The sequence below is a fragment of the Oncorhynchus masou genome, chromosome 31, assembly GCF_036934945.1.
Source record: "Oncorhynchus masou masou isolate Uvic2021 chromosome 31, UVic_Omas_1.1, whole genome shotgun sequence".
Lineage (NCBI taxonomy): Eukaryota > Metazoa > Chordata > Actinopteri > Salmoniformes > Salmonidae > Oncorhynchus > Oncorhynchus masou.
The window spans coordinates 18218219-18240914 of record NC_088242.1 but is presented as its reverse complement, the minus strand read 5'-3'; the positions used below and the strand labels follow the sequence as shown (position 1 = coordinate 18240914).

Sequence of the window (22696 nt, the reverse complement as noted above, 5' to 3'; positions counted from 1 at the left end):
CACCACAACAGTCTTGAAGAGGGCACGACAAAACCTATTCCCCCCTCAGGAGACTGAAAAGATTTGGCGTGGGTCCTCAGATCCTCAAAAGGTTTACAGTTGCACCATCGAGAGCATCCTGACTGGTTGCATCACTGCCTGGTATGGCAACTGCTCGGCCTCCGACCGCAAGGCACTTACAGAGGATAGTGCTTACGGCCCAGTACATCACCGGGGCCAAACTCCCTGCCATCCAGGACCTCTATACCAGGCGGTGTCAGAGGAAGGCCCTAAAAATTGTCAGACTTCAGCCACCCTAGTCATAGACTGTTCTCTCTGATACCGCAGGGCAAGCGGTACCGGGGCGCCAAATCTAGGTCCAAGAGGCTTCTAAACAGCCTCTTCCTCCAAGCTATAAGACTCCTGAACAGCTAATCAAATGGCTACGCATACTATTTGCCCCACCCCCCCCCACGCTGCTACTACTCCCTGTTGTTATCTATACATAGGGTTGTTAAAGTGGCTATCTGCATGTACATAATTATCTCAATTACCTCCACTGGTGCACCCGTTCGTTGACTCTACCGGTACCCCCTGTATATAGCCCCACTGTTTTACTGCTGCTCTTTAAATATTTATTCTTACATTTTCTTAGCTGCATCGTTGGTTAAGCGCTTGTAAGTAAGCATTTCACTGTAAGGTCTACACCTGTTGTATTTGGCACATGTGACATAACATAACATTTGACTTGAACCTTGGATCCAGTGCGGTAGATCTATGAAGGTAGTCCTGTACATTAGGGGGGTATCTTGGGTTCAGGTCCTCTAATGGCAGCCTTGACATCTCTAATGATATGGTGCTTTATTCCTTGTTTTCAGAGGTAGGATCATGGACACCGAAGGTGCAGTTTCGGTGCTCAATAAGGTTGTAACCGTTTTTGAGGGGTTTGAGCACCTGGAGGACCTCTTCCTGCCACTTTCACAGCTGCCTGCTGCTCAAGATCGAGCTCCAACATGTCATAGGTGGAGTTCCATCTTGTTGTGACATGGTGTATGGGCTTGTGAGTTGGGAGCTGTAGCATTTCTTGCTTGGTGTTAAGCACATGAGTGGCTGTGCTCCGGTGGTAAAAGGAAACCTTCCTGATCCTCCCAAGGAGGCGGTCCATCTGGTTTACTGAGATTCCCCTTTGAGATGCTAAATTGATCACATGTGCAATGCAAGCTATCTGTGGCCCCAGTCCAGCCTCTATCACTGCATTTACTTGGTTCTTGTCGTTATCTGTGGTGATTGGGATATTGCTATTGGGCCTCTCTAGCTTCCACTCTGCTCCTGCTCCTAGCAGTACCTGCGCCAGATTTGTTTCTCTCATAGAGGGCGTGTCTATAGCACCGGACTTCACATCTCCCTCTCCTCTGGTGTAGTGAACAGTCACAAAGCTTTCCGTTACCCTGGAGGTCCACCTGTGTGAGGTGAGAGCAACAGAGGATGCCTTGGATAATTCATCGACAATTTTGTTATTTTCCGGTTCCTAAAGATCTGGCATGATCTTTATACTGAAGTGGGTGCGCCAGGGGATTTTGTAGAATGGCTCAAGCACTTTCACCATATTTTTAAACCCTTTGTTTTCCACAACAGAATATGGCCTCATGTCTGCAGATAAACATCCCGATATATTTGGTGATGGCTTTAGCCCGGTCTGATTCTACAGCAACGGGCTGCTTAAATGTTGCGGTGAGACGTTGTTGTCTCTTGGCTGAGTTGGTTCCCATCACTGACACACCAGGGTGACGCTTTTAATGTGTGGTCATGCTCAATGTATTTCCATGATCATACGGCTTTCTTGTGGCACAATGCCAACACACCGTAATGGTGTTGTCCACCACCCTTCTTCCGTCATATTTGACAGGGAAGCCAAAATTCTCCCATTAATGAGACTTAAATGAAGCGGGAGGCTTTTCCTGTTCTTCAGCTCCTCTGCCAACCATGGCTGTCACTGCTCTTTTCTTCTTTGCTTTTTGCAACACGAGCATCCATGATTGATACGTTGGGATTCAACATGCTCCGTTCACGTGAACCGTAAACACACCTGCTTTTAAACAATTATTCAATCAGGCTTCAGAGCAAAACACAGAGCTGTCTTTATCTTTTCACTGCAACTTTGCATCGAGATTTAGGGAATGACTTTAAAAAGTAACATTGGCAGAAAAACTGTATTTCACTCTGATGGTTAAACTTTGCAATTGATCTGCAGTTCACACGCGTGCCGAACCGTGGGCGGTTGATCCGTATGGATCAACTACTCTCCTACGATCTCGACACATTTGCATCGAAAAATGTAAGCCAGTATCAAAACTTTTCCCATCTGGTAGTGTAGAACAAGTTATTTTCAACATTGAACTTACCACTCAATAATGATAAATACTGTATCATTATATATACATATATTACTCTTTGTCTTGTGTGCAAACTGGCATGTGTAAAGCAAATGTGTTGAATATAAAAATAAAACAAACGAACAACAGTGGGCCAAATGTGCGCCACCCTATGGGACTTCCAATCATGGCTGGTTTAGATACAGCCTGGATTTTAACCAGGGTGTCTGTAGTGATGCCTCAAGCAGTGAGATGCAATGCCTTAAATCACTTCACCACTCGGGAGACCATATTTTTTTGGTCTTGAAAAACTGAAGTACTGTATTTTAATTTGCCTTTCCTTCTACAGCTTGATAAGTCAACATTGACTGACGAAGATTTGACTGAAGAGGAAGATGAGGAGACAGTGAAGTCTAAGCCTAGTCGCCGTTCCTCCCGTGCCACAGCAGAACAGGGCAGCAAGTCCAAGCGTCGCCGCATCGTGGTCGCCTCCGACAGTGAAGGCTCGGGTGACGAATTCAAACCAGAACAGGCCGGATGCAGCAGTGAGGAAGATGAGGAAGAGGTAGTGAACAGTATGTCGGAGGAAGATGTAGAAAGTGAATGTGAGGCTGAACCCGACAGCCCAGTTAAACCGGTGAAACGCAAACGACCCGTAGAGAAGCCATCCAGTGCCAAATCAAAACCCAAGACTCCCACTCTTCCAGAAACCGCCAAGAGAGCCCCCTTACCTAGCACCATCACAGCCGGCACCAAGTCTCGACTCTCAGCCTTTTCGGCCCCAGAGAGCTTCGACAGCCAGGCGAATGGCTCAGGTGCCGGCGGGCAAGGTGGGGCTACGGTATGGGACCATGAGAAGCTTGATTGGCTACAGGAAGGCCGGAGGAAAGACGCCAAGAGACGGAGACAGTCTGAGGAAGACTACGATCCCACGACTCTGTATGTCCCAGAAGACTTCTTGAACAAAACGACCCCAGGCATGCGGCGCTGGTGGCAGCTCAAGTCGGAGACGTTCGATGCCGTGCTCTTCTTCAAGGTACTATAAATCATTAAAGTGCTGTATTTTGGTGGAGGTGCAATGCTTCTTTGTTTAACATTGACTCCCTGGCCAGTTTATTAGGCACCCCCATCTTGTACAGGGTCGGACCCCCCATTGCCTCCAGAACAGCCTGAAATCATGGAGAGTCACCTTTGAACATGCTTTTTAGTCTAGGACTAGGCAGAATTTGTGGCTGTGAATCTGGCCTTTAGTGTCCTCATCTATCTTGAAAGGTGCAAGTAAAATGTATTATTACTCAGGTGGGTAAGTTCTATGAGCTGTACCACATGGATGCTGTGATTGGTGTCAACGAGCTGGGTCTGACCTTCATGAAGGGGGCCTGGGCCCACTCTGGCTTCCCCGAGATAGGCTTTGGACGCTTCTCAGATGGACTGGTGCAGAGGGGATACAAGGTGGGGAGCTATTTTGTTTTTTAAGAAAGCTTAGACTCATCCTTTTTAAAAGGTTTAATATTATCCAAAATAATATTGCGATATGTCACTATTTCCCCCCCATCACTGCTGTTTTGCTATCAAACCAATTTCTCCTCAGTCATTAATAAAGTATTTCTTGTGTTAGGTGGCACGTGTGGAGCAGACGGAGACTCCAGACATGATGGAGGCTCGCTGTAAGACCATGCTGAAGCCCACCAAGTTTGACCGGGTGGTACAGCGTGAGGTGTGCCGAATCATCACACGGGGAACGCAGACCTACAGCGTGTTGGACGGAGCCCCTTCTGAGACACACAGCAAATACCTCCTCAGCATCAAGGAGAAGGTAGGAAGTGTTTTGTGATGCGTTGTACAGTATATTCATTTTGTTACCTTATAGCCTTATTCTAAAATGGATTAAATCTTTTATACTCATAATGACAGAGCAAAAACAGGTTTGTAGACATTTTTGCATATGTATTAAATACAAAATAACTATCACATTTACGTAACTATTCAGATCCTTTACTCAGTACTTTGTTGAAGCCCTTTTGGCAGTGATTACAGCATTGAGTCTTCTTGGGTATGACGCTACAAGCTTGACACACCTGTATTTAGGGAGTTTCTCCCATTCTTTGCAGATGCTCTCAAGCTCTGTCAGGTTGGATGGGGAGCGTTGCTGCACAGCTATTTTCAGGTCTGTCCAGAGATGTTCGATTGGGTTCAAGTCCTGGCTCTGGCTGTGCCACTGAAGGACATTCAGAGACTTGTCCCGAAACCACTCCTGTATTGTTTTGTCTGTGCTTAGGGTCGTTGTCTTGTTGGAAGGTGAATCTTTGCCCCCAGTCTGAGGTCCTGAGCGCTCTGGAGCAGGTTTTCATCAAGGATCTCTCTCTCCACTTTGCTCTGTTCATCTTTGCCTCAATCCTAATTAGTCTCCCAGTCTCTGCTGCTGAAAAAAATCTCAACAGCATGCTTCACCATCTGATGAAACCAAGAGTCTTTAGGTGACTTTTGGCAAACTCCAAGCGGGCTGTTATGTGCCTTTTACTGAGGAGTGGCTTCCGTCTGGTCACTCTACCACAAAGGCCTGATTAGTGGAGTGCTGTAGAGATGGTTGTCCTCATGGAAGGTTCTCCCATCTCCACAGGGGAACTCTGGAGTGCCGTCAGTGACCATCAGGTTCTTGGTCGCCTCCCTGACCAAGGCCCTTCTCCCCTGATTGCTCAGTTTGGCCGGGCGGCCAGCTCTAGGAAGAGTCTTGGTGGTTTCAAATTTCTTCCATTTAAGACTGATCGACTCATTTATTTGTCACATGCGCCGGATACAGTAAACCTTACTAGAGGTCGACCGATTATGATATATGTGTATGTATGTGTATGTATGTATATGTATGTATCTAATTCAGAGTTTCTCTCTGAATGTTTTGCACAGGGTGCCATTCCTTTGCTGGGCGGGCCGTTTGGGGAAATTCTGGGAAAAATTAGATTACCCACTTTTCCAGCTACCAACACAACTTTGTGTTCAACTACCACCAAGCTACTGCAAAATGTAGTTAAATTACTAGTTGAACTACATGTATTTTACTACTCTTTTTACAGGGTTAGTTTATCTAATAATTATGTTTGGGTCAAATTCCTCTAACCTTTAGTTTTCCATATTGTGTGACATGGAGGTTGCAGTAATGTGTTTTGTATCAAAGTATCACCTCTCATCTCAAGGCAGAGGAGGAGAGTTCAGGGCGCTGCAGGACCTATGGGGTCAGCTTCGTGGACACATCTGTAGGGTACTTCCATGTGGGCCAATTCCAGGACGACCGACACTGCTCCCGGCTCCGCACCCTGTTGTCTCACTACACCCCTGCACAGGTCAGTCACTACTTCTACAGCACAGGAGGTTGGTGGCACCTTAATTGGGTAGAATGGCTCATGGTAATGGTTGTCGCTGAATAAGTGGAATGATATCCAATACATCAAACACATGCTTTCCATTCACTCCGTTCCAGCCATTATGAGCCATCCTCCACTGTTCAACACTAACAATTTAAACTTGTTAACTTCGGTCACTACCATAAAAATATGTTCATGTTCGGACAGCTGAAGCAAGTCACACAATTATTATTTAGGGAAATTACCCTTTCTAGTTTTCACAACACTTACAGCATATCACAATCACCCAACAACAAGACACACTACATTGATCTGCCCCATCCTGGTCGTAAAAGTTTTTAGACATAAAGGAACATGTATATAAAATGCTCCCTTATTTTCTTTGTTTACACAGGTGCTCTTTGAGAAGGGGAACCCTTCAGCCGAAACCCGTAAAATCTTCAAGGCTTCTTTGTCCTCGGCGATGCAGGAGGGGCTGACTGCAGGTTCAGTTCTTTTTCAATACTTTTTTTATCGTGTCAGTCTGTATATATCAATATTTCACTTCATCCACTTTTTAGTACTTTATTTACAATGATGCTGATTACAGCTTTACAGTGACCCCTTCCTCTCCTTTACTTCCAGTCTGTAACGTCAGTCTTTGTTTATGGAAATTGGTTGGGTGTCTGAACTACTTGCTCTCTCTCGCTCAACTAGTGCATGAGTAAAACATGGACTGGAATATTGTATATCGGTTATCAATATAATGAAAAGATGGACTGGAATAACAGTAATGTTCACTACATTACACCCTCCTCCCTCTCAACAGGCTCCCAGTTCTGGGACGCACAGAAGACCCTGAAGACCCTAGCTGAAGAAGACTACTTTAAAGAGAGTGTGAGGAAGGATGAGGAGTCTGGGAGCAGTGTTCTCCCCTCTGTCCTCAAATCCATGACGTCTGAGAGCGACTCGTTGGGTCTGACCCCTAAGGAGGGGTATGAGTTGGCTCTGTCGGCCCTGGGAGGCTGTATGTTCTACTTAAAAAAATGTCTGGTTGACCAGGAGCTGCTGTCCATGACTAACTTCCAGGTAGGGATGTCAATGGTTAACCGATTAGCCCACCATAATAATTAAGCAATTAAACCAATTAAGTTATTGGTTTAATGCTTCATTTGTATTATGAACATTTGCTAAGCATAAATTAGTGAATGTTGTAGGAAAATAAGTAGTTAGTTGGTTAGTTTGAGCCTTTCAGGCGTAGCCCGGTCCCAGATCTGTTTATGCTTTTGCCTACTCTTTTGTCACTGTCAAACCAAACATGGCAGGATGATTCCATATGGAGTTGTCAAGAGAACAGAAACAGCCTGGCGCCTAGGCAAGAGGTTCTGGGGTGCACGAAGTTATGATTTTATCCCAAATTCTAGGAATATATCCCAGTGGACGTGGAGATGGAGAAGGCAGCCGGGCCGACCAGTTTCTTCTCCCAGACCCGTCAGCGTATGGTCCTGGATGGGGTGACCCTAGCCAACCTGGAGATCCTGCAGAATGTGTCGGGGGGTACAGAGGGGACCTTGTTGGAACGCCTGGATACCTGTAGTACTCCATTTGGTAAAAGGTTGCTGAAGCAGTGGCTCTGTTCCCCGCTCTGTAACCCCACATCCATAGGTGAGGGGAACACGAAAATACACAAATGCAGAAACCTATTGTTTTGAATCCTGTTCTTGTTTTCATTGGTTGGTCTGCTATTGTCTTATTTCTTCTGATTTGCTCGGTCATTGAAATGTGCTATATAAACCCCATGTATTATAATGATTATAGGGGAACGCCTGGATGCCCTGGAGGACCTGATGGGAGTGCAGGCCCAGGCTACGGAGGTCTCAGACCTGCTCAAGAAGCTCCCTGATCTGGAGAGGCTCCTTAGTAAGATCCACAGCATCGGTACTCCGAAGGGTCAGGACCACCCAGACAGCAGGGCTGTTCTGTATGAAGAGGTCACCTACAGTAAGAAAAAGATTGCGGACTTCCTCTCGGCTCTGGAGGGCTTCAAGACCATGCAGGAGATTGTGACCATACTAGGACCAATTGCAGTCGACTTCCGGTCCAGGCTGCTGCGCCAGGTTTGTACACTACACACCACAGCACTACCTGTCACTAATTGTGCTTTTTACTATATAAATTCTGTACTTTTTAAATGTCCTGTATTTATTGGTGTTGTCTTGTGATTTGTTTTAAATGTTGAGTATTTGTTTGTTTTTACTATGGTTGTAACCAAGTATGACAAACTGTTTTCCTCTTGGCGATTTAATAAATTACAATTTCATGTAATCTCATCAGGTGGTCAACCTGAAGGATGACGGTCAGGAGGGCCTCTTCCCTGACCTGTCAGCCGAGCTGAAACGCTGGGACACAGCCTTCGACCACCAGAAGGCCCGCGCCACTGGAGTCATCACCCCTAAGACTGGTTTTGACCCAGAGTTTGACCAGGCTCTCAGTGGCATCAAGGCCTGTGAGAGGGACCTACAGGACTACCTGGACAGGTACCTTCATCTCTTGAGAAACACATTTAGGACACCTTCCCAGGGTCACATTACACTACAAAAAGCATGCCCAATGGTGAACTGAAATGAGCTTTTTTGCTATATTTTTCTTGGACAAATGTATATGTTAAATGCAGTTAACAAACTTGAATGTTGCCAGGCAGAAGAAGAGGCTGGGCTGCAGGAACCTGACCTACTGGGGGACGGGACGGAACCGCTTTCAGATGGAAGTACCAGACAGTGTCTCGGAGAGGAACATTCCTGAGGAGTACAAGGTCAGAGTGGCTGCTAGCAATGCCATTTTCAGGTGTTTGATTCCCGCTGGGGCGAAAAAAAGAAGTGTCTGCCAAATTAGAAATACTGAGTGTTTCTCAATGTGATTTTTAATCTGTACTGTGTCTTGTAAAATATTGTGGAGTGACAGTTTAGCAAACTTTTCTGAACTTTATTTAATCAGGTGAAGTCCACTAAGAAGGGCTGGAAACGCTACTGGACCAGGGAGATAGAGCGTCTGTTCTCAGAGCTCCAGAGTCTTGAGGAGAAGAGAGACGCAGCTCTGAAGGACTGCATGAGAAGACTCTTCTACAACTTTGACAAGAACTATAGGGACTGGCAGACTGGGGTGGAGTGCATGGCTGTGCTAGGTAAGCTTTGATTTATTAGGTTTATTTAACTAGCTTAATGAGTCTTCTGAGTATCCTGGGCAATTGTTGGTATACATCTGTTGCCTGGTGTAACATTTGTATGTATTTTAAATAGTCAAATCAAATGCACATTGATCAACATCTTCTCATGATCATGTAGGGCTAGTTGAATTCAAAAGAATCAACGATTCCATAAACCTACAGCTTACTCACTGTATTGAGGTGCATTATACCTAATATTGAGTTGCAACCAGGTACTGCTGGTTACCATAAATACAGTTCATTCACCTGGTGAGCCACAGACATTGGTTTGTTGACAATGCCTGAACACATTTGCAAACTGATATTTTACACCCATTATAAACAGTAGGCTTTATAATCATATTTGGCAGGGGTTTGAACCAAACCAAAAACTGGAAAAGGGACATTTTTTTTCTGCATTGGAACGAAAGTGATCTCTACTGTTCTGGAATATAACTGTTATTTTAAAAGCATGGGAACTGGTTTATAATTGTATTTTATTTTGCTGGCATTTTTTTTCATAACACCTAAGCAACGCCCTCACTCAAACCTATTCCAGTGTCTGCCTGCCGTTGAAAATCTTTGCCAGTGTGTGTGTGTAAGCTACATGCCCCTCCCCCCTGCGAAGCATAGACGACTGTAGCCTACTGACTATACAAGCATGGTTCAGAAGATGGGGACAGATTTTACAGAAGAATGGATTAACTTTTTCAGTGCTAGTTAACTATAGTATCCTTATCACATTTCACAATGGATTCATTAACTACAAAAAAAGAATGTGTTTTTAATTCTGGTGCAGCTCTGCACACACAAGCTTGTTAGCTACCAGTGGTCCAGCGTGAAGTTCAAAGGACATTCAAAGTTCCTCCATAGAAGCTCCTAGGTATAATTGTGTGTATCTAATTCAGGTAATGCATGTCATAACAAGATGCCCAGCACTTCAAGCCAAACCTCTCTCTCCACACCCTCAATGTGTCGCATCTCACTCCCTACACTTGTCAGTCCATCATGCATGTAAACAACTAGCTTACCTGCTTCATAGCAAGCTGCTCTAGCCGCACTGATTGAAGTAATTCAATGAGCTGTTTGGTTCTAAACATAGTAAAAACTCAAACCAATGACTAGGAAAAGCTAAAACCCAGTTTATTCCCCACTGGGTGAAACAGCTGCAAAGACATGTTTACACAAGCACATATATTTATACCCTCCTAGGCGGAGTCAGTTTGTTTGCACGTCTAGACAGCCAATATATCTGTTGCTAGTCAGGAACTTAAATTGGTTCCTTTCACTGGTGTACTCATGGCCCTGCCTCCTGCTAAAACCTGGGAGTGGAAATATGTGTGGTATAGGACTGTTCATCTGACCTGACCTCGGGATGAGTTCCTCGCTCCTCTCCACGCCTGTCCTACCTTATCAGAGACTGAAACCAGACTGTTGCCCTTTGCCTCTTTAAGAGCCTTGAGATTTAACAATACCATGTTTTAACAGAATGTAAACTTTCTGTACTCCCCCTTCCTCACTCAGTAACTTTCCATACATCTAGTTCTTATCCACCCTCTATTGACCCAAATACATTTCTTACACATGTAAAGTAATCAATATGTTCTAGTATGGTAACATGAATAAGTATATTTCAAGCTAGAATCCAACGGAGCTGAATGTAAAAATAAATAAATAAATGATTGCACAGGTTAAATAAGGAACTTAAAGGAACAATATAAACCTGTACAGTTTGGGGGGTTCGTACCAGTTCAGAACTCTATTTTTCTGGTTGGAACAGTAGAACGGAACAAGATAAATAGTGGTTCTATTCAGACGAAACGATTGGAAAGGGATTTAGGTTCCAACCCCTGCTCACTTGGCATGCCTACACTTTTACCACGCCACATTAGCCATACTCAGTTCTGCTCTAATGAAAACAGAAGGGCAAAGGAGATGATTGCATTGTTAATGATTGCGCTCTACTGCAGCAACATAATGTGTTTCACTAACAGCCTTGTCTGGGTCATTACTCTGCTAAGCATGGAATGTTTCCCAAATGGCATCCTATTACCTGTTATAGTGCACTACTTTTGACCATGACTGTTTTTTAAAATATATGTTTATTTTCCTTCATCTTTATTTAACCAGGTAGACAAGTTCTCATTTACAACTGCGACCTGTCCAAGAAAGCAAAGCAGTGCGACAAACAAGCGTTTAGTCAATAACACAACAGACATCTGTATACAGTGTGTGCAAATGAAGTAAGGAGGTAAGGTAATAAATAGGCCAATAGTGGGGAAGTAATTACAATTTAGCAATTGACACTGGAGTGATATGTGCAACTTGAAATACTGGTGTGCATAAGAGCAGAAAAACAAATATGGGGATGATGTCAGTAGTTGGTTGGATGGGTTATTTACAGATGGGCTGTGTAAGGCTGCAGCGATTGGTAAGCTGCTCTGACAGCTGACGCTTAAAGTTAGTGAGGGAGATATGTCTCCAACTTAAGTGATTTATGCTATTCGTTCCAGTCATTGGCAGCAGAGAACTGGAAGGAAAGTTGGCCAAAGGAGGTGTTGGCTTTAGGGATGACCAGTGAGATATATACACACACACACACACACACACACAGTGGGGCAAAAAAAGTATTTAGTCAGCCACCAATTGTGCAAGTTCTCCCACTTAAAAAGATGAGAGGCCTGTAATTTTCATCATAGGTACACTTCAACTATGACAGACAAAATGAGGGGGGAAAATCCAGAAAATCACATTTGTAGGATTTTTAATGAATTTATTTGCAAATTATGGTGGAAAATAAGTATTTGGTCACCTACAAACAAGCAAGATTTCTGGCTCTCACAGACCTGTAACTTCATCTTTAAGAGGCTCCCCTGTCCTCCACTCGTTACCTGTATTAATGGCACCTGTTTGAACTTGTTATCAGTATAAAATACAACAGTCAACAGTCTTTAGAAATTAGTTGATGTTTCTCCTTTGAGTAATGAAGAAGTGTCCCTTTCCTTTCTGAGTGTATAGCCAAATGGACTGTTTTGTTTGGGGAGCGTGACCTGGAGCTCGCTCCACTTTCATTTTATCCACTATTGAACACATTTTATCCCGTCTTAAATTTGAACGATTATTTGTTTTAAAATACCTAAAGTTGGATTAGGAAAGTTGTTTGAAATGTTTGGACCAAGATTACAGGTAATTTATTAGATACTTTGTAGTCATGTTGGGCGAGTTGGAACCAGTGTTTTTCTGAATCAAACGCGCCAAATAAATGAACATTTGGGGATTTAAGGATGGAATTAATCGAACAAAGGGACCATTTGTGATCTTTATGGGACATATTGGAGTGCCAACAGAAGATCTTCAATGGTAAGGCATGAATTATATAGTTTTTTCTGAGTTTTGTGTCGTGCCTGGCGGGTTCAAATATAATTGTCATGTGTTTGTTTGATGGGGTGCTGTCCTCAGATAATAGCATGGTTTGCTTTCGCCGTAAAGCCTGTTTGAAATCTGACACGGTGGCTGGATTAACAAGAAGTTAAGCTTTATTTTGGTGTATTGCACTTGTGATTGTATGAAAGTTAAATATTTATAATTTAATTTGGCGTTCTGCCATTTCACCGATCCCGCTAACGGGCTTTGATCCATAAAAAGTTAACATTGTCCAAAGAAGGCCCAGATGTATACAAAATGGTTTCGTCTGCGGAGAGGTGGATCAAAGAATCACCCGCAGCAAAAGCGACATCATTGATGTATACAGAGGAAAGAGTCGGCCCGAGAATTGAACCCTGTGGCACCCCCATAGACTGCCAGAGGTCCGGACAACAGGCCCTCCGATTTGACACACTGAACTCTGTCTGAGAAGTAGTTAGTGAACCAGGCGAGGCAGTCATTTGAGAAATAGGGCTATCGAGTCTGCCGATAAGAATACGGTGATTGACAGAGTCGAAAGCCTTGGCCAGGTTGATGAAGACAGCTGCACAGTAGTCTTTTATCGATGGCGGTTATGATATCGTTTAGGACCTTGAGCGTGGCTGAGGTGCACCTGTGACCAACTCGGAAACCAGATTTCATAGTGGAGAAGGTACGGGAGGATTTGAAATGGTCGGTGATCTGTTTGTTCACTTGGCTTTCGAAGGCTTTAGAAAGGCAGGGCAGGATAGATATTGGTCTGTAGGTCAATATCCTCCCAGGATACCCGGGCCAGGTCGATTTGTGCTTGACCGTGATGAGTGGCGGTCGTTTCACCGCGGACCCATAATGGACACAGGCAATGAGACAGTGATCGCCGAGATCCGGGTTGAAAACAGCAGAGGTGTATTTAGAGGGCAAGTTGGTCAGGATAATATCTATGAGGGTGCCCATGTTTACAGATTTGGGGTTGTACCTGGTGGGTTCCTTGATAATTTGTGTGAGATTGAGGGCATCTAGTTTAGATTGTAGGACGGCCGGGGTGTTAAGCATATCCCAATTTAGGTCACCTAGCAGTATGAACTCTGACGATGAATGGGGGGCAATCAATTCACATATGGTGTCCCGGGCACAGCTGGGTGCTGAGGGGGGTCTATAACAAGCGGAAACCGTGAAGGACTTGTTTATAGAGATGTTTAAAAGTAGAAGCTCGATCTGTTTGGGCATAGACCTGGATAGTATGACAGAACTCTGCAGGCTATCTCTACAGTAGATTGCAATTCCGCCCCCTTTAGCAGTTCTGTCTTGACGGATTCAGACACTGCTAGGACGTCAGGGTTGGCAGTGTGCTAAAGCAGTGAATAAAGTAAACTTAAGGAAGAGGTTTCTGATGTTAAAATGCATGAACCCAAAGATTTTTTGTTGTTGCAGAAGTCAACAATTGAGAGCGCCTGTGGGGAGGGGCACAGGGCCTGGGTTAACCTCTTCATCACCAGAGGAACAGAGTAGGATGAGGGTACGGCTAAAGGCTATAAGACCTGTCCGTCTAGTGCTTTGGGAACAGAGAATTAAAGGAGCAGATTTCTGGGCGTGGTAGGAAAGATTCAAGGCATAGTGTACAGACAAGGGTATGGTAGGGTGCGAGTACAGTGGGGGTAAACCTAGGTGTTGAGTGACTATGAGAGGTTTTATCTCTGGAGGCGCCAGTTAAGCTAGGTGCGGTCTCCGCATGTATGGTGGGTGGGACAAGGGGGGCTTTCGGAGGCATGTTGAGCAGGACTAGGGGCTCCGCAGTAAAATAAAACTGAGAGCTGCCGGGATGAGGGCAATGTTCGTGGCAGTCTGGTGAAGTACACTTCCAAGCAAGGGCTTTGGGATGGAGATGCAATATGGCAGTCGTGCCAACATATCTCATCAGCCACCTGGTGGAAGGGACTTCGTGGATCGGAGGCTCTTTCCCCTGTTGCCTCCATCATTCTCTAAATCCCACCAACATCAGCCACGTCAGAGTGCAACTGGTCCTTGTTTGGGAACACACATCAAAGCACGCAACAGGCTGACCAATACAAGGGTTTAAAAAATTGGTGGCCATCTGGGCAAATTTTAGGCTTTTTGAGCCTGACAACGAGCCATCCTCAACAAGGGTGGGAAGTGACAGTGAAAATGAGGCCTCAGTCTGATGTTCAAGAGGTGGACATTGAGGAGGTCCAGGGAGAAGACATGGAAGCCTGAGAGGAAGACAACCAAAGCTTTAGTTTCTAGACATTTTACAGATATTGAAAACGTTTTTGGGTGATGCGATGGATCATTCAATATTCCCTTTTGTTGTTTAGTGAAATCATCCCATGTGAAGAGTCAACTCATTTAATTAAAGTTCAATTCGTAACTAAATAGTTTTTTTTTTTTTTTCTATTGGAAGGATTTAATAATTTGCAATTGTCTACTTATAAGGTAAAAGGTTTGTTTCTGTCTCCATATGTTATGGTAAATATATCCAACACAAAAAAACATCTACGTTTAAATGGTATTAATTTGCATATTTCTGTTAATTCCCATATATTCCCTTTAATTCCCACGGAAAGTTTCCATCTCTGAATATTCCCCAAAATGTGCAACCCCAATCACAATATTAAATGCATTTGACATTTGGTCTATATTTTATGTTATCGTCATGTGTGTTTTAAATACTATTTTGTAGGATGTAACTGGATTTATACACAAGAAACAACACATCTACATATATACAAAAACAAAATGCATGTTTATATACTAAGTTAGGGTCTGCTTTTACCTGTGTAGATGTGTTACTGAGTCTGACACGGTACAGCCAGGGGGGTGATGGAGGACCAATGGCACGGCCTCAAGTACTACTTCCTGGTGACATCAGCCAATCAGCAGCCTTCCTTGACTTGAGGGGCTCCCGCCACCCCTGTGTCACCAAAACCTTCTTCGGTGACGACTTCATCCCTAATGACATTGCTATTGGGTGCCCTGGCGGCGAGGAGCAGGGCCAGGAGGATAAAGGACATGCACCCTGCGTGCTGGTCACTGGGCCTAACATGGGAGGAAAGTCGACTCTTATGAGACAGGTATGGGTTTTTCTTTCAACTTTGTTTTTCCTAGAGAGAAAGTGGTTGTGCTGCAAGATCACACATTAAAGACAACAAATAAACATTTAACGGGAATGGCAGTTGATCTTGAACCTCACCTAGGTCATGTGTGTACTTTTGCTTCTCCTGTAGTTGTTGGCTTGAAGTTGTTAGATTTCCATCTGTGGTGGTTCTGTGTTCCTGGCACAGTCTGGACTAATATGATTCTGGATTTCCTTGGTCCTGATGTGTATTATTTCCTGTGCTTGGTCACTCCTCCCGCAGTGTGGTCTGGTGGTGGTCTTGGCCCAGTTGGGTTGCTATGTTCCTGCTGAGAGCCTGTCCTTTACCCCTGTGGACAGAGTCTTCACCCGGTTGGGAGCATCGGACCGTATCATGGCTGGTAAGGACTCGTACCCCACTCCCCAGCAAGTGAATGGGTGTGTCCCAATTCTTCTGAAGTGTGGACTTGTGCACTGCTCCCCGTGCATTTTAAAAGTATTTGATTGGTGTAAGTATGGGCAACTGGGAGTTTTGACCATATTTATTCAACCTTTCCTATTAAGTGTGAAGTGAACAAGTGCACACTTGGGGCATAAGGGTTGAGAATTGGGATACATAAGTGTTTTCCCCGAGTTCCAGGAGTTCCTTAAGATGTCCTCCTGAACTAAGTGAATGTAACCCTGGTCTGTGTGTTCCAGGGGAGAGCACCTTCTTTGTAGAGCTCAGTGAGACTGCAAGTATCCTCCACCATGGGACCAAGCATTCCCTGGTGCTGCTGGATGAACTGGGTAAACAACACATCTCTTATCTATTTGTCTGTTTTAAATCTTTGTGTTGAATTCAACATGGTGTGGGTACTACAAGAATGTAGCTTTAGGGTTCATCCTCCACTTCTGAGGCATAGTTCTTTGGCCAGTTTCAGTCCCAATATATCCCATTTAGCAGACGCTTTTGTCCAAAGCGACTTACAAGTCGGCTGGGGCCACTACATTTACATATGGGTGGCCCCAGCGGGAATCGAACCCACGACGCTTGGCGTTGCAAGCGCCATGCTCTACCGACTGAGCCACACAGGACTAGTTTGGGACTTAAAAGCATGATCAATGGAGATTCTCTTTTGAACATGTTTTTAAGTCAGACTTAATCTGTGTCTGGGAAATCGGCCCATAAAGTTTAAGTGAAAGAGAAACTGATCCGTTGTGTGACAGGAAGGGGCACAGCCACATATGACGGCACAGCGATAGCCAGTGCTGTGGTGAACGAGCTGGCGAAAAGGATCTGCTGTCGGACCCTCTTCTCCACACATTACCACTCCTTAGTAGAAGACTACACCAACAACCCTGCTGTACGGCTCGGACACATGGTGAGGAGACGGCACACACACAAGCAAGCTCAATGATAATCAATACAGTACACGGACATAACAATTCAATGACAAATATTGTGCCTTCGGATTTTATACGGCTGGACACGTTATTTTCAGCTCTGTCAATCAATCACAAATTGTAGACTTTTATAGCCATATCAAATAATTCTGGGTAACAATTACGTACTTTTCTAACCAGGTTTCCAGCCAACCTTTTTATGCTTATAAAGTACATTCGGATAACAAATGGCAGGACTGGTGGAAACTTTCCAAATGTCCACAACACATTCGCTAGACAATGTGGCATCTTTTTGTGTCGGTAAAATTAATTATGCTAGAACTGTCGGTGGAAATAATTTTCTTCGCAAATATTGATAACCATCATATCGAAGTATGTGAGGACATCTTGTGTTCCTTCTACTACGACTTGTCAGGAGAGCTTGCTGTTTTACAGATTAAATCAGTTATGATGAACTTCATAGGCTGGTGAAAGTGCAAGGTGAGGATCTTATTCTATTCACATGATGATCGATGCTTGGCTGTCGTTTGACAAATAAAATTATTGCTCGTTTGTCCATAACAAATTCATGAAGGCTGTACGTGTGTTCTAGCCAACTGCACGTATATAGCGTTATTCATTGGCTAGACTAGTATCAGAGTGGGCACACTGGCTATATAACGCAAAAGAAATTGAGGAAAACCATCAGTTAAAAATGCGATGGAAACCTATTTGACTTGTGTTTTTTTTTTTTTTTTTTTGGTACTTACTAATTTAACCGCAATCTATTTTTATGTGCCCTACGTCATCTCACACACCCTTTTATATGCAACAGGTCAATTTTACGGAAACACATCTCTGGAAGGAATTTTGGATAACAACATAACTACTAGATAGATTTCCATTTTTAAAATGGGCAAAAATAGCTTTTTAGCTAAACTTATTCTCAAGCAACAATTTTCCTAGGACTGCCTGGGAAGAGAAACTGAAAACTAGCTGTTATTAGCAGAGCAGTTTGGAACTCTTTGCTAATAGTCTATTAAGCAAACATAATTGACTGCACTGGGCCTTTAATCAACCAGTCAGTCTTCCCCTATTGGGCTTGTATTGTGGAGAAAGAAGGATATGAGGACCCTCGCCAGGAGACATCACTATCCTCTAAGTTCAAGCAATTAACCCATCAATTAACCAATCACTCTGTCCCCCTCAGGCCTGTATGGTGGAGAATGAGGGAGATGAGGACCCTAGTCAGGAGACCATCACCTTCCTCTACAAGTTTATCGCGGGAGCTTGTCCTAAAAGCTACGGTTTCAACGCTGCTCGCCTCGCCAACCTGCCTGAGGATGTTATACAATCAGGCCACAGGAAGGCCAAGGAGTTTGAGAGGAGCACCATTTCCCTACGAGTCTTCAAGTATGTGTTAAACTGTAGTTACAATGAAGTCGGAAGTTTACATACACAGCCAAATACGTTTAAACTCAGTTTTTCACAATTCCTGACATTTAATCCTAGTAAAAAAATCCCTGTTTTAGGATCACCACTTTTATTTTAAGAATGTGAAATGTCAGAATAATGTTAGTGATTTATTTAAGCTTTATTACTTTAATCACCTTCCCAACTTCGGAAGTATGCTTGGGGTCATTGTCCATTTGGAAGACCCATTTGCGACCAAGCTTTAACTTCTTGACTGATGTCTTGAGCTGTTGCTTCAATATATCCACATAACTTTCCATCCACATGCCATCTAGTTTGAATTGCACTAGTCCCTCCTGCAGCAAAGCACCCCCACAACATGATGCTGCCACCCCTGTGCTTCACGGTTGGGGTGGCGTTCTTCGGCTTGCAAGCTTCCCCCTTTTTCCTCCAAACATAACGATGGTCATTATGGCCAAACAGTTCTATTTTTGTTTCATCAGACCGGAGGATATTTCTCAAAAATCCGATCTTTGTTCCCATGTGCATTTGCAAACCGTAGTCTGGCTGTTTTATGGCGGTTTTGGAGCAGTGGCTTCTTCCTTGCTGAGCGGCCTTTCAGGTTGTCGATATAGGACTCTTTTTACTGTGGATATATAGATACGTTTTTTATTTGTACTTTTCACACTAAAGTACGTTCTTCTCTAGGAGACAGAACGCGTCTCCTTCCTGATCGGTTTGAGTTGTCCCATGGTGTTTATCCTTGCGTACTATTGTTTGTACAGATGAACGTGGTACCTTCAGGCATTTGGAAATTGCTCCCAAGGATGAACCAGACTTGTGGAGGTTTACAATTTGTTTTCTGATGTCTTGGCTGATTTCCCCATGATTTCAAGCAAAAAGGCACTGAGTTTGAAGGTAGGCCTTGAAATACAACCACAGGTACACCTCCAATTGACTCAAATGATGTCAATTAGCCTATCAGAAGCTTCTAAAGCCATGCCAATTTTCTGGAATTTTCCAAGCTGTTTAAAAGGCAGTCAACTTAGTGCATGTAAACTTCTGAACCATTGGAGTTGTGAGAGTGAATTAATCTGTAAACAATTACTTGTCATGCACAAAGTAGATTTCTTAACCGACTTGACAAAACTATAGATGCCAACCTAAGTGTATGTAAACTTCTGACTTCAACTGTACATGTAGAACTAAACTGAGTATACCAAACATTAGGAACACCATAATATTGAGTTGCCCACTCTGCCCTTTTCCCCTCAGAACAGCTTCCCATAGTTGTCAAGTTGGCTGGATGTCATTTGGGTTGTGGACCATTCTTAATACACACAGGAGACTGTGTGTGAAACCCAGCAGTGTTGCAGTTCTTGACAAACTGGTGCGGGTGGCACTGACATTTCTTGTCTTGCCCATTCACTCTCTGAATGGCACACATACACAATCCATGTCTTAATCTGTCTCTTCCCCTTCATGAACACTGAACAAAAATATAAAAACATGTAAAGTGTTGGTCCTGTGTTTCATGAGCTTAAATAAAAGATCCCAGAAATGTTCCATACGCACATAGCTTATTTCTCTCAAATTTTGGGCAAAATGTGTTTACATCCCTGGTAGTGAGCATTTCTCCTTTGCCAAGATAATCCATCCACCTCACAGGTGTGGCATATCAAGAAGCTGATTAAACAGCATGATCATGTGCTGGGAACAATTAAAAGGCCATTCTAAAATGTGCAGTTTTGAATTGGCATGCTGACTGCAGGAATGTGCGCCAGAGCTGTTGCCAGATAATTGATTGTTTTAAATGTAGTTTGAGAATGTGGCAGTATGTCCAACTGGCCTCACAACCGCAGACTGAAACCATACAAGCCCAGGATCTCCCCATCCAGCTTCTCCTGCGGGATTGTCTGAGAACTGCCACCCTGACAACTGTGTTTGCAAACTGTCAGAAACTGTCTCGGAAGCTCATTTTTGCTCGTCATCCTCACCAGGGTCTTGACTTGACTGTAGTTCGTCGTAACAGACTTCAGTGGGCATATTGCTCACCTTCGATTGCCTCTGGCATGCTGGAGAAGTGTGCTCTTCACGGTTGAATCCTGACAATTTGATTGCACAGAGACCTGTACATAATTTCTGGAAGCTGAAACTGTCCCTGTTTTTCCATGGCCGTCATACTCAACCGGAAATGTCATCCATTGATCATATTTGGGATGCTCTGGATCGGCATATACGGCAGCGTGTTCCAGTTCCTGCTTCTGTCCAGCAACTTTGCATAGCCATTGAAGCAACATTCTACAGGCTATAATCAACTCTATGCAAAGGAGATGTCTCGCTGCCTGAGCCACACCCCTTAAATGTTTTTACAGTATCTGTATTCCCAGTGACTTTCTTTATGAACTGTAACTCAAATTACTTTGTGTTCAGTCTACATTGATTTAACAAGTGACCATAGGGTTCACCTGGTCAGTCTGTCAGGGAAAGAGCAGGTGTTAATGTCTTCAAGTAACTCGTGTTATTTCCATCTGTTTGCTCCACAGGAAGCTGTGTTTGTATGCTGAAGACCCCACAGCAGCCAGCACACAGTTTGCCTTGCTCCTCCGGATGATCAGCAACCTGTGAAGCAGTTTTGTTTTTTGGGCCTGTTTAAGAGAACGTTACATCTCTAATTTGAGTGTTGTATCGAGTAGAATAGGAAACTGTCTTCAGTCTATTTGCAACATTTAAAACCTTTCACATCTATGTTTTGTTCTTTGTAGTTTGCTCTTCGCCCCTTTCCATCATCACATCACTACTGTATTATGATCGAATAAAGTTTATTTAAAAAAGACCACTTTCCTCTAGGAAATTAAACCCTTTTAATTCACACTAGCATCTACAAAATGGTTATTGAATACTCCACAATATATTAAGTCTAGATGTTATGGTACATGCATACAATTCTGGCTGTTTGAGAACCCAGTCACCGAAACACATGAATGGGAAAGCAATAACCAAATACTGGTTATATTTAAGAGCTTTACTCCAATGTGAAAATATGCCTTAACCTGGGCTCAGATCGGTTTGTGGCATTGCCAACGGGAAATTACATAACCAGAGGCGTTTGCAAGACAGCTCTGGGACCAGGCTAGAAAAGCTGTGAGTTCACAAAACTTAGGGCTGGATTCAGTCAGTATCTCAATCTGCATTATAGCTCGATTTAAATTTTAAAGGTAATGTCATCGGTAAACGCTGCAGGTCGGCTCAGTCAGAAATGTCCTTTACATTTTAACTGGTACGATACCGATTGAATCCAACCCTTAATACTTTTGTCATTTATACAGAGGTTTACCTCCAGTGTGGTCCAAATAATATGTAGCGAAGCATTCATGGTTCCTTATCTTCATATTGCAGACAAATGTATTTGGGTGTTCAAAGAGTCAAAACAAAAATGGCCACAGTTCTAGATCAATTCTAAAAGTTAACAAGACCAAAGTATTTTCCGCAGCTTTTCTTAAGTCTATTAAAATAGTCAACATTGCTGGAGAAAATGTTGCTTTGTTTTCTTTCACAGAAAGAATGTAGATACTGCGACATTCCACTTACACCAAGTCCATGGGGGGGTAAAACCAAAAAAAACTAAGACATTCAAGTACAGTAACATTTCTGCATGAAAATACAAAACTACATGAGAAAAGCATTTTAAAATCTTTTTTTCTTAAAAAAACCCCCGAAGTGCTAGGTCATTTTTTTTCTGTAGCCAGACAAGCAGTGTGGCGAGGCGCTGCCTCCTCTGCCTGAGGAACTAGTTCCTCGTATGGCTCTGTACAATAACTGCAGTCTGACTTCACTTGCCCACTTTGCCAAGAAAGGGAGGGGTATTAATGTCTAGCGTCCATCCACAACTCCGCTATAAAGCTGAAATGCTTCCCATGAATTCTCCAACCTGAGTCAATATCTGACATGGCACACTATTCAGTTCATAGGGTACTTTTGACTAGGACCCTAATATGGCCCTGGTCAAAAGTAGTGCCCTATGAAGGGAATAAGAATACCCATTCATCACCGACCAAGTCCCATTGCCTCCTCATCACCATGTTGCTGGAAGGAAAATAAAAAGGGAGAAGCGGTGCAGTCAGTGATTCCACAGCAGAAATGTCATGTCTCCTTTCAGCTTGTCTTTGTCCATCACGACATCCATTTCCCCCCATATTTATTTACATTGTGATATTTATAAGTTTGTATTTTTCATCCTCCCCATAGGTGGACTAGTTAGCTGAGCAAACAGGAGTCTCTGTCCAAAATGACACCCTATTCCCTACAGTGCACTAGTTTTGACCAGGGCCAGCATAGGGTTTGAGTCAAAAGTAGTGCACTATATAGGGAAAAGGCCTGGAAGGGTCTGAAGGGGGGTCCAGCTCAGTTGTGTTGCAGCGTATTGGACTCTATAGGAGGGGCTGAGTCGTACAGTGTGTCTGTGTCATGCGTGGGCTCTCCGGCTAGCGTGCAGGGGTTTGACAACGTCCCGGCTCCACAGTCACAGAAAAAT

General features: G+C 43.7%; 2 protein-coding genes across 5 annotated transcripts in view; one reads left to right on the top strand and one right to left on the bottom strand.

The window, feature by feature from the left end:
* msh6 (mutS homolog 6 (E. coli)) overlaps nucleotides 1-21036 on the top strand; it is a 27666-nt gene extending 6630 nt beyond the window's left edge. Inside the window, exons 4-20 of the mRNA XM_064950245.1 lie at nucleotides 2701-3387; nucleotides 3651-3803; nucleotides 3970-4167; nucleotides 5543-5689; nucleotides 6105-6195; nucleotides 6519-6778; nucleotides 7114-7354; nucleotides 7508-7806; nucleotides 8024-8226; nucleotides 8387-8501; nucleotides 8684-8870; nucleotides 15093-15382; nucleotides 15668-15785; nucleotides 16084-16173; nucleotides 16594-16748; nucleotides 17960-18162; nucleotides 20709-21036. Of these exons, the coding sequence (XP_064806317.1) occupies nucleotides 2701-3387; nucleotides 3651-3803; nucleotides 3970-4167; nucleotides 5543-5689; nucleotides 6105-6195; nucleotides 6519-6778; nucleotides 7114-7354; nucleotides 7508-7806; nucleotides 8024-8226; nucleotides 8387-8501; nucleotides 8684-8870; nucleotides 15093-15382; nucleotides 15668-15785; nucleotides 16084-16173; nucleotides 16594-16748; nucleotides 17960-18162; nucleotides 20709-20790 (3519 nt within the window). The 3' untranslated portion in view covers nucleotides 20791-21036. The remainder of the gene's footprint in view (nucleotides 1-2700; nucleotides 3388-3650; nucleotides 3804-3969; nucleotides 4168-5542; nucleotides 5690-6104; nucleotides 6196-6518; nucleotides 6779-7113; nucleotides 7355-7507; nucleotides 7807-8023; nucleotides 8227-8386; nucleotides 8502-8683; nucleotides 8871-15092; nucleotides 15383-15667; nucleotides 15786-16083; nucleotides 16174-16593; nucleotides 16749-17959; nucleotides 18163-20708) is intronic.
* LOC135523507 (F-box only protein 11) overlaps nucleotides 20968-22696 on the bottom strand; it is a 33560-nt gene continuing 31831 nt past the window's right edge. For 3 of the 4 annotated variants that reach the window (XM_064950246.1, XM_064950247.1, XM_064950248.1), the window contains exon 21: nucleotides 20968-22696. In XM_064950246.1, the coding sequence (XP_064806318.1) occupies nucleotides 22567-22696 (130 nt within the window). In that variant the 3' untranslated portion in view covers nucleotides 20968-22566. The other variant, XR_010452833.1, reaches the window with a different exon arrangement.